Source organism: Gymnoscopelus braueri, assembly GCF_963280865.1.
Source record: "Gymnoscopelus braueri genome assembly, chromosome: 13".
Taxonomy (NCBI): Eukaryota; Metazoa; Chordata; class Actinopteri; order Myctophiformes; family Myctophidae; genus Gymnoscopelus; species Gymnoscopelus braueri.
The window spans coordinates 27,174,468-27,186,720 of NC_137615.1; the positions used below are offsets into that span (position 1 = coordinate 27,174,468).

Below are 12,253 nucleotides of genomic sequence, written 5' to 3' on the forward strand. Positions count from 1 at the left end.
AGAACGCCATGTTGTCGCAGCTCAGTGGGATGGCCAGTCTTCACGGGCCGGGGGGCAATGGTCAAGACCCGTTGGGCCAGAACATGAATCACAATACCTTAGACATAATGTAGGAAACCTACGTAATGTGTCAAGTCGAGCCGAGACGCTCTGTGATCCTTCGCAGAAACTGCACTCACCCAGGACAGTGTTATTGTTATTACTACTTAGCCTTTCTTTTTATACTATTGTTAAATGTTATTTAAAATGTTTTCAATAAAGATACATTGAACTGAACTTCCTATGGGAGATGCAACAATAAATCAACAAGTCGATAAATGAATTAGAATAAATGAATTGTAAGTTATTGCTGTTAATATATTTTTTTGCCAATTGTGTACAAAGAGGGGGATGGTTTCTCTATGCTCCCCCACCCCCCCACCCCTTAGAGAATACAAGACAGGAGATATTTTTGGGGGGGTTGGGGGAAATGGGAGTATTTGCCTTTTTTTAAGAAATGTTTTTAAGATTTTAAAAGTGGTGAAGAATTAAAGAGGAAACAATTTAATGCAAAGGACTTTTTAATTCATTTTGTTTTCCATCATTCAGTCTGTCTTATTAGTTTCACAGAGTGATGTGGATTATTATTATTAATGTTATTATAAATCCAAACATGATGCATATCTTACTTTTTAAATGTTTGGGTTTGCTTTATTTATTTTTGTTTCCAAGACTTTTTTTTTTCGCTTCCCCTTTTTTGGGGTTGGTATCTACCCTGAGACTGCTACAATTCATATAGAAATATATTTTTGTTATTGACTGTTGAATTTGGGAGTGGGTTAGTGGATATTTCATTTCACTTATGTCTTTGTCTGGGTTTGTCCAGGTAGGAAGTAAATAAATGTCAGTGTTTCCTGCAGTTATTGAGGTTCTACTGCGATTCTCAGCTGGTTAACGGACATGTTGAACACCCTAGCCAGCTGCTGTATTGGACAACGATCATGCTGGAAGGGACTTCCCTCAAGAAACAGCCCTCCCTTGAATGTGTGTGCACTCCTTCCTTAAGAGACACTTATTAAGTAACAGGGTTGGGAGTGCATTCCTGTGTGCCTGTAACATTTCGCGTACATGGGGTGGGATGTGAAAAACCCCGGGGGGCATCCACCAGTGTTTTTTTGTTTGTTTTTTTGTTTTGTTTTTTTCCGAGAAGATGGGAGGAAATTGATCCAAATAGACTGTGTTGCACAGAACTGAGCAGGAAGAGGAGAGATGTGATCGTCTCTCGTTTTCCTCTCTCTGCCTCATCCCCGTTGCTGCTTCCCCCTGGACTAAAACCCCGGCCCCCCCACAGAGCAGAGATCCAAATGCACTGGTCCCCTCACTCCACCCCATCTCCTCCTGCCGTCATCCCCACCCTCCCACCTTCCTGCAGGGAGAATCCTCTCTGTCTCCACCCTCTCAATGTATCTTTCTGCTAAAGATCTTTGGGAGTTTAATTTAATATTTTTTACTGTACAAAGAAAACACAAACTGTGGACTCAAATACTGTTTTTTTTTATAATAAAATGGAAAATTAAAATAGTGCTGGGTGCTGTTGTCCATGCACTGTTCCATGTCGTTGCTGGTTTATATTGTAGCTTTTCCGTTGAGTCACTTTTAATTAGAATCATTTTTCAAGCTTGAACTGACATCACCAACATTTGCAACATTGGTCTTCCACAATAGGAACTTATTTGAGGTTACATATTGTTTTCTACTTGACTCAACAATGGTGTTCTACAGCTCAAGTCTTTTGCTTGTCCTTAAACTGGAGCAGAGGCTTAAGAACTATACAACCTCATCAAGATATAATCCTAGTAGCCAAACATACCATAAAGATTGGTATAATCTTAATATTAGTGGTTGTGCATTCCCCAGTCTCTTATTTTTCACTTCCATTTAGTAAACTAATGGATATACTGTTATCTATGAATCACACAGTCATCTTGCACTTGAGTAGACTTGGAGACAGTTACTTTTAGTTGCTGAGAACACTATGACCTCTAGTGGAGGTAGATGGTGATGCATGATCAGTGACAAGTCCTGATGAACAGGGATGGCCTCTATGTTGGGCTTTGCTGAAACAAAGCTTTCCTGGGCCCATTACTAACATGAAATTGACTTTAAATTCCACAGCTGCTGTATCACTTCCAAAACTGGAAAAAAAAATATTGATGTCAATGCAAGAGGACAGAACTGTCACCAAAGTAAGGGCATGAAGATCTTTTTATATAAAAGATCGTTCTGACCTAATAGGCCTTCCTCTAGGTCTTGAATGAAAGTACTACTAATAAAGTAAAGTAATACTTTTGCATTCAATAACGGATATTTTGGAGAATAGTATGGAAAGTTCTGTCTCTCCTGTTGAGAGTTCATGTAAAACCCAGTGCCTGAATTAAGTAGTGTGAATGATTCTTTCATTGTAGCCTACTTGTTTTAATCTCATATTGGATTATAGTTTAGAAAGGTGTGTGAGGCAGCAATTGTTTTAGTACATATTTATTGGAAATACAGTCAAATAAAAAGGCATTTTATTATCGAGAAGACATGTTTGACAACTCTCAGTCAAAGAAAAACTCATTCAGACACGTGACATAATTTAAGTCAGTTTATAGATGTGACATGCGATAAATAGTAGCTCACTACTGTTCGACCTAATGTACATTTTGCTTCAGTTTGCACATTACCCTACACAGCATTTTAATGGTGATGGCGGTTGTGGAAACCAACATCTCTTGAAAACGCACAAAGGCTAGCGAGTGGACTATCAATTGGTAATACAAAAATAGAACCAGGTAGCATTTCAGACTTGAAAAGTAAGGACAGACAGACACCTAACAATAGTGTTATATCTCTTTTAAGCATCAATTCTCATCGAAAGACTGTTTCTTTTTCTGGCAGGCATTAATTCTCTCCTTTGTGTTATTTCTTTTGGGACAGAAATAAACCTCTTCAATGACAACACAGGACAGTGGTTTGTGCATATGTGGCACAGATTGACAGGGCATGCAGAAAGCACTGTGTGACTACTGGAAAAGGAGGGATATCTTTACAAAAGCTTGTTAGAAAAAGGAGCGACTGAAACAAGCCCTGATAACAGGTTTTCAATGTGAGAACAATATTCTGGATTCTGGAAAGCACAAGTAGCTGCATGGAAGTAGTTATGTAGACTCTAATGTTTCAGATTCAACTGCGGTCTCAAGATTTCTCATTTCTCTCTCTTTTTTCCCTCTTCCTCTTAATCTTGCCATCTCAATCAGTCCAGCAGCTCACATCCATTTTCTCTACTGGTTTGCAACAGAGCAAATAAGATGTTAGCATTCTTTTGGGCAAGCCAACCCTGTGCTTAGGCTTCCTATGTTCATGCTGTTCTGTCCTCAAAATGAAGCCACAATGTTAAAATTACCACTCACTTTTTCAAAAGGCAAATTTCTTCATTAGTCTCATGGTAGCAAACGTGTGCATCTCTCCGATAAGCATTGTAAACATCTGGAATTAACTTACAGTCACATATAAGGCTATGTACAAGTACAAAATGAGCAGTAAGTGTAACATTGCAGTTACTCTTTCTCATGAAAACGTAACCCTTCATCTCCCCTTGCTCCCTGTATTTCTGCCTTCATCTTTTCCTCCAAAAAGTCTCTCTCTCTCTCTCTCTCTCTCTCTCTCTCTCGCTCTCTGACCAGAACTCTGTTTAACAGCGCTTAAAGAAGCCCTCAGCCATCATAGCTTCCTTGAAAATTACTGTCAGGGAGTTGAGAGTCACATAAGTAACAATCACCTTCCCAGCTTTCTCCGCTGCTGGAGCAGTGCTGCCTGGGTGATGTTTTATCGCTGTTATGCTCTGATTGTCGTCCCTCATTTTCCTTCCCTCGTCACCCGAGCAGACTATAAAACTGTCACCTACATTCTTGCTGGCCCCCTGAACGCTCACTATGACTGAAGTCATATTCTGTTTGCTGCTCTGACTTTCTGCCTCCAGTTTGCAAGTGCTCTCCTCTGACCTGTTTTTTAAATAATCTGTCCCAGAGTCACCAGTGGAAGTGCAGGATGTAACCATGCCAGTCAAGGCGTCCGGCCCTGGTTCGACACCTGTGTCGCTTTCTGACTCTAACTTGCTGACCGTGGTGACAATGTCTTTTGGTCCTGCCTCCAGCGTAGAAACGCAGCTCTCTGTGGGGTTGAGTGTAGACAGCAGGATCTGCCTTGTTTCACAAGTCCCTCCTTCTAGCCTGTCAGTCATGACAACTTCCCCTGTGTCTGTGTCTCTGTTCACCAGTGTCAGATTGTCGTCTGTCTCCTTCACCTCCAGTTCAACCTCTCGTTCCAGAACAGGAGGAGAACTGCACTCTGAATGACCTAGGAGAAAGAGAGGGATAGATGGAGATATTGATCGGTATAGATAGATATATAGATAGATAGATAGAGGAAATAAGTTCAACTTAAAAGATATGCATTATATATCATATCATTATATAATGATGAAAATGATAACTCCTGGGTTACGGTTACAATTAGTTAATGAATATCTAAATGGATAATACCATGACTATTAAGTGGAGCCATAAGCTTGTTTGTAACTCATTTAAAAAAAATAAAAACCAACCGTATACGCTGTCATCACGCATCTCGTTGGTGCATTCAGACTCCTGTCTCTCTTCGGTGGTGTCTTCCGAGTCACACTCCATAGGATCCTCTACCTTTGCAGGGTGCTGGAATTTTCTGGGGGTTCCATGGGGCCCTCGCTTGCTGACCCTCTGCGGTTTCTTCCGTCGGATAATTCGACGGTACATGCCTCTCTCGACCTGGTCCACATCTGTGCTCATGGAGCGAGTGAGGGAGAGGCGCAGCCGGGGGGGAGGCTTCTCAGGAACCTTGTTCGTACTCCGTAGGTCCATGGCAAAGATATTCTTGTGCAGACAAAGGATGGAGGGAGAGAAATTTAGACAGAGATAAAGACAGAGAGATAGAGATAAAGACAGAGGCAGAGAGACAGATGAGAGAGAAAGATTATGGCCATTGTTGACATGCTGTCTCGGTGGACCAGTTTTTCTTACATTGCATTACCATGCAAAAGCGAGGCTGATAGAACTGCTTTTTTGACCAATAACCTGAAATCAGCATGCATATACATTACAGCTACAGCATAATGCCTCATTTATACTTGCATGCTCTCATCGTGTCGCGGACCGAAAATAGTCCATCTACAAGCTCACAACACCGTGGCACGTTGTGAGCTTGTAGATCGACTGTTCAGTACACAACACCAGCACACAACTAAGTATAAATCAGGCTTAACAGATAGTATATGACAGTTTGGAAGGCTATACCACATTGATAATGCATAGGCAGTGGTTGAAAACAGAATCTCTGGCGCAGGTCACACGCTGTAATGTTTTAAGTTTTACTACTTAAGATTATTGATCCCCATGGGGAAATTAGCCCATATATGAATAGGAAAGAGAGTTGTACTGGGGATGCCCATGCAGACTTTCTATAGCCTGCATGGGATGAAGGACAACTGAAACCGTCACCCCCCAGGAGGTGCGTGATAATTAAGACTGTGGACAAGGAGAGTGGAAAGTGCCCTTACCCGCAAAACCAGCCTCCTGGGTCTGAGACCTTTCCTGCGATAGGCGAGAGCTCTGTCCTTCTCCTCCCTGAGAGAGAGAGAGAGAGAGAGAGAGAGAGAGAGAGAGAGAGAGAGAGAGAGAGAGAGAGAGGAGGCAAAGGACAAACAGACAGATTGAGAGAGATGAAAATGAAAAGCTACTCCACAAGCTATAACTTATAAAGAAAAAAGAAAACAACAGCTTTTTCCAGGAATACTCACTTCTCTTCGTACGCCAGTACCAGGCGTGGGTCCAGTATATGTTCCTCTGGTTCCCAGGTACTGTACCTGCCAAAGGACAACAACAGCGCGTCCACATTTAGCTCCAATTAACCGCTCCATTTGTGCATCTATATTTGTGTTTCTATGTCTCTATTATTTGATCTATCAAGACTTCATCTAACGTTCTATGTCTGTCTAGCCTGAGTGTTAATTTAACTCTTAAGAGTGGACAAATGTAACCAAATGTCCATTTACACATTAACACTGAGGATATGACTGTGTACACTGTATGTATGCATGCCTGCTTGCCTGTCTGTCTGTCTGTCTGTCTGTCTGTCTGTCTGTCTATCTATATACAAGGAACCGTAATTAATCCACAAATGCATTATGGTTCCTGGAAACATTGGCATGAGGTCAGTCAGTGATGACTCAAGGCTTACTCACTTCTGAGGCCATCCCTGCCACTTCAGTAGATATTCCACATTGCCCTGGGACGTGAAAGAGACATGGACACTGGATGAGAGAAGTAGCATGGTTGCTAACACATTCATACAATACAATCTGCACAGAGAATGTTGTCCATTGCAATGTAGAACGAAGTCTGTGTGTGTGTGTGTGTGTGTGTGTGTGTGTGTGTGTGTGTGTGTGTGTGTGTGTGTGTGTGTGTGTGTGTGTGTGTGTGTGTGTGTGTGTGTGTTTTCCAACCATGAAAAAAGGGTGACTGTTTCTTTAAAGTGTGGAGGGGGGATCATGGGTTATTTTTTTCCCTCTCGCTCTCTCTCTCTCTTTAAATGGTGATTCTGAGGGTGACGTCAATGACAGCGGGGCTGGGTGGCCTCCAAACATCTTCTCTGCTATTGTGATGACGTGACCGCACATGGGCAGAGAGAGGGGAGGGGGGGGGGGGGGTTCGGGGGGTTTATATGGGCTACTTTAATAATGTAGTGGGACTTTCTAGAACATTAAACCAGTGGAAATAGGTGGGGCCACCATGGTAACATGTAAACAACATGGTGTTGCGCAACGCACTCACCTCCACCCAGTCTGAGACAAACAATCCGGTGATGTACTGTGTGACTGTGGGCGCTGGGGTTGCAGTTACACAACACTTGCACTCTATAGAAACTATAAGCATGTTCATATACAAATGATGATAGGATTCGTCCGTATTATCGCCTATGTGTGTCATCCTCGCCTACACCATGTCATCTAGCGCAGTGGTTTTCAACCTTTTTCATATCAAGGTCCATTATTTATTCGGCATTTGAGCCGTTTGATGAGATTTAGCCTCTCAGACCCAAAACTTAGAATATTTTGTTATCGTTGGATACGAATACGATGTTGTCCACAATTCCATGCTGTACGATGTTGGTACCATAGGAGAGATAACAGGCAAACGTTTATCAAAATAACAATTATTTAATTAAGTAATGCAGATGTTATTTTTTTTTAACAATCTTTTAACTCTTGAGAGCGTAAAATGAAACCAAAAGAACTCGTAAGGGTCTATTTGGTTTCATTTTACACTCAAGAGTTAAAGATCTCTAAGGGTCCATTTGGTTACCCGCTCTCCATCATTTAGCTGGGGACCATCTGGAACCCCCTCAAGGACCACTGGTGGTCCCCGGACCACTGGTTGAGAACCACTGATCTAGCGGATTAGTTATCCCGTTACACAGTAGTAGCCTAAAATGTAGCCTATCCATTCGTAACTCTGAAACAAACAAAACAAATGAAACCAAATTGTAACAATTTGCTTACATTTGTGAACGTTACGCTCTCGGAGTTACGGCATCAATCAAACGGATGAATATTATTATCATGATCATCACGCAGTAGTGAGTGACATTACGCAGCAGTTTCACCCAGATACACACCCCGTCCTCTCTGTTCCCCCTGCTGGCGTAACCTACAAATAAACTGCGTAGCCCGCACCACCACACTGGATGATCCATCCTATACCAGCTCTGTTCTCAGGACACACACCCCCTTTACATCTACTACTACGATCATACCGTGCCGAAGGCTACCTCTCCTGCCGCTCACACATTGGCGTGTTTAACGCAGCACAAAATGTTAAGACGCACATCGCCGTCAACGCGGGCATAAGGATGTATTTCAGGCATGAAAAGAAACAATGTCAAACTTTTGCGCAGTTTTGTTGATAATAATAGATCACTGTCATCACTTTGCGTAAACTATAGGGAAACTGCGTAGCCTACTTTGTGATCGGAGATGGTCGGGTATATTTTATCAACGTGAGACTTTATTTGGCCACAAATAAATAACCCCCCCCCCCCCCACCGGGAATAATAAGTTATGTTGTGTTATGTAAAAAGTCGTCCATCTTACCTTTCTGACTCTCTTCTTGGTTATTGATTCAACTGCAAACACTTGATCTCCTATTGACGACAGTTCCATCGCTGCTCCGCACGCTCCAAACGGCACGCAACTCAACTGGGTCTCTGCTATTTATCCTCCTCCAGAATTAAAAAAAACAAAACAAAAAAAAAAGGACCTGCGAAGTTGTCTCTGCTGCGGCTGCAGCCCCGGTTGATCACTTTATTCCTTGTGTTTTTCAACTGTCCCTGATCATGTGTTCCCATCCGGATCCTTTGCCTCTCTCTTTACGGACTTTTTTTTTTTCTTTTCTTTTTTTTAAAATCTGCGACACATCAACACTGGATAGCGCGTGCTTTAAGTCAGGGCGCGCCCCCTTTTCCATTGCGACGCGTCGAGCCCCCAAGAAGCGTGCACGTGGCCACGAGTCCGCGCACGCAAATTGGAGCAGAGTGCAGAAGAGGGACAGAGCGAGGGGAGAGGAGGAGGAGGAGGAGGAGGAGGAGGGAGGGGCGAGGGGAGGAAGAGGAGGGTCAAAACAGGAAGGTTATTGTGAAACTAAGTTCTGAGGAAAAGAACACTGTGTTATTATGTTCAGTTACATATGTTATTAATGACAGGATATTTAAATAAAAAATGTTTAATTTGATTTCTCAGCATCTCTGATCTAAAAAAAATCCCAGTAATCTAACAAACCAAAACCAAAACCTAACCAAAAGAAAAAGAAGGAAAAATAGAAAGAAAAACATGATGTAGCTTTGCTCATTAAAGATGGACCAGAATTATATAACAGTTTGCACGGAATTCAAGTTTACTGAAGTGCAGCCTGAGGATGAAATAAAGTGTTGGCTATTTTTATGTAACAGTTGAAAAGCCAGGAAAGATCACAATCTGCATTGGAAATGAAAGCCTCGTTTTCTGGTGGGAATACCCACACACATCCAGCTGTTATAGAGCGCTTTGAAACCACGCCATAGGGCTGATAATGGCTTTAAATGGTTGTCATGTTAAAGTGTGAACAAATACACCGATGTTTGGCGTTAATTGAGCATTGATTATTTTGTGATGGATGGACATGTATGTGTATGATCGAGACCCCATGAAAGGATATCAATCCAAAGTCACACGCACGCACACGCACACGCACGCACGCGCGCGCACACGCACACACACACACACACACACACACACACACACACACACACACACACACACACACACACACACACACACACACACACACTGATGCAGGGAGGACAGTTGACAATTACATCTAGTTGACTTCGTTATAAGTAGGCTAGGCTGTGATCCAAATTCCTATTATCTTTCATTGAAACTGCCCCATATCACTGAGTTTACTCATGCAGTAAAACTCTTCTTTACACCCCCCCTCTCTCCCCCCCTCTCTCCCTCTCCCTCTCCCCCTCTCACACACACACACACACACACACACACACACACACACACACACACACACACACACACACACACACACACACACACACACACACACACACACACACACACACACACACACACAGGGGCCCATGGTCAATTCTCTGCACCTGGAACACTTGCATCACTTACGGGCACTGGGTGTCATGGTAACTGTTTCTACGGAGACGGTTGAAAAGCTGGATGGATGGGGGGGGAGCAAAGAAGAGGGGAGGGTGTTGATAATGATACCATAACCATATGTCTGAGTTGTGTCGTTCCCCGCTGACCTCGAAGTTGTGACTTTTGACCTTTTTTTTGGGTCATATAATAGAGGAACCTATATAATTCTACCGATAAAGCGATACTGTCATTCAGAAGAGAGACAAGCGCATCATCACATGACCGTTATCTGCCTGGATACTAGCCTACTACTAAAGCTGAGTTGAGAGCAGGGAATAGAAAACAAGGAGCGACAGATCGCACCGTACATTCCCACCCACGTTATGACTCATGTCAGGCTATGACTCATAATAAACGTGCCAGTAAGACCAGGATCAGATCACCCTCAGTTCTTTGTAACAGGCGCCCCCGAGGAATATCAACAAACCACTAAATCCATACCGGGAAATCTAAACTTTTATTTATGGTGGGTCCCTGGACCCTTGGGGCTGCACTTCATTTAGCTGCTGCACAGAGGTTGCACTTCTGGGAATTTGAGCGACGCGAGGGTTCCCGTCATTCCACACGTTTCGCTATTTAGCCTGCAGCGTTGATATGAGATGGGCGACTCTGCAGGAAGTACCAAGAGTAAAAAAAGTGAAAACCATGAAGAACATAGTCAAAGTTTCGCTTTGACTATGTTGTTGTTTTTTTCTTCCTGAAACATCGTTTTTTTCCAGGGCGTGTTAAAATGTATTAGGCTGATGGCACTGTATAGATAGACCTGCAATGATTAAATAAATAATCAGAAATATATGTATATATGTATCCTTTATGACTATATGCAAATGTGGGCTACAGAAAAACGGTTTTATTCACCAACCACTGACTGACAAAGACGTTGTCCTCGGACATAATAATGGCATAACAGCTCATGGGTTCAAGCCTCATATAGGCGTAGGCCTTCTCTTAAATTAAAAAGCAGACCTCATTTTGAAAGCCAAGAGTGAGAAGCTGTCGGTGTCAGAGGATGTTCTGGTTCTTGCAAGTTCAAGTTCAAGGCAATCCGCCACTTTACATGTGAATAGGGCAGTGGTATGTTCTACCGTGTTACGCTGTATATTACTTACTGCAGGAAAAAATCGTAGCCAAGCGTAGCCCTCTACTAACCATTCATCCATTGAAAATGGATACTGGCCGATTTTGAAGAACAAGTGGACTCGGCTGCACACGTGTTAAGTTTACTGTTACTTAGCAGAAGAAGCTCAAGCTGTGTGTTCACCATTTAATTGTCTACTCTGTCCCTAACATTAAAAATGAAATGAAAACTGAATTCACGAAATTATCTAATTCACGAAATAGCCAATCTCCAAAGCGCAAGGGTAGGTCTGGTAGCCTAAGATGCCCACAGATATCAAATAATACAATCAGAATTACCCCCTTTAATGTGTAGGCTAATAGCCAATCACAAACCTGTTAACAATTCTAACCCAAATGTGTATGTATTTTCTCTATGCATCGTTAGTTCATGAGCGTTAAAGTGTGTAACTGATATTTTTGTTTAAAACAAAACGTTTTTCTTTGAAAAAAAAAAAAAAAAAAGTTAAAGCTCATATATTCTGATAGGCTAATCACCGCTAGTTTTTGGGTATCTGTTCAGTAACAGTAACAGTAACAGGGGTCTCCCTGTCTCTCCAGCTCTTTGGTAAGCTGAAAATGCATTTTCAGTACGGGATACCAATTGCATCCAAACAAAAGAGAGAACTCATGCAGGATACAGGGAAAAAAGTTGAAACGGAAAGTGATGACAAAATTGGTAGGTAGGCTACACTGGAACTGGTAGGCTATATAAAATTGAAGCTGATAAATGGGTAGCCTACTCTCTCCTGATTGGCTGAAATAAACATGAAATAGGCGTAGTACATTTTAAGGTGGCTTTACAATTTCAGCCAGGAGAGTAGGCTACCCATTTATCAGCTTCAAATGTATAGCCTACCAGTTCCAGTGTAGCCTACCTACCAATTTTGTCTGCTCACATCTTTGTGTCATCATTTTAACTTTCCCCCCTGTATCCTGTATGAGTTCTCTCTTTTGATTGGATACAATTGGTATCCCGAACTGAAAATGCATTTTCTGCTTACCAAAGAGTTGGAGAGACAGGGAGACCCATGTTACTGAACAAACACTCTATATCAATGGTTGCAATCAGAATGTAGAGCTATTTAACACTTATTTTAACAACACTAAAATTACTTACAGCACCTTTAATATCAGCACCCCTGAATTTAAAGAAAAAAGCTAGGCTATAGCCTATTTTATGAAATCATGTTTAGCCCTATAACATCTTTGTGAACTTGTCTGTTAGAGACAAGGGGCAAACAATTTCACGTTAATATTGCTTTAAACAGGTATTTAATTATGTATTTAGAAGTAAAGTGCAATTAGTCATTTATTTATTACACACTA

The 12,253-nt window shown here is 42.0% G+C and overlaps 2 protein-coding genes across 9 annotated transcripts in view; one reads left to right on the forward strand and one right to left on the reverse strand.

Moving 5' to 3' along the window:
- The window catches only part of ep300b (EP300 lysine acetyltransferase b), a 41,667-nt gene extending 40,105 nt beyond the window's left edge, over positions 1-1,562 (forward strand). For all 8 annotated transcript variants that reach the window (XM_080446565.1, XM_080446567.1, XM_080446568.1 and 5 more), the window contains exon 30: positions 1-1,562. This exon is cut by the window's left edge and continues 3,352 nt beyond it. In XM_080446565.1, the coding sequence (XP_080302691.1) occupies positions 1-113 (113 nt within the window). In that variant the 3' untranslated portion in view covers positions 114-1,562.
- Positions 1,563-2,613: 1,051 nt separating this feature from the next.
- On the reverse strand, positions 2,614-8,510 carry cbx7a (chromobox homolog 7a). The gene is made up of 6 exons (XM_080447297.1): positions 8,204-8,510; positions 6,296-6,339; positions 5,852-5,917; positions 5,612-5,678; positions 4,625-4,928; positions 2,614-4,377 (listed from the first exon to the last, which is right to left on the reverse strand). The coding sequence occupies exons 1-6, from the start codon at positions 8,270-8,272 to the stop codon at positions 3,713-3,715; spliced, it is 1,215 nt and encodes a 404-aa protein (XP_080303423.1). The 5' UTR covers positions 8,273-8,510; the 3' UTR covers positions 2,614-3,712.
- Positions 8,511-12,253: the final 3,743 nt, after the last annotated feature.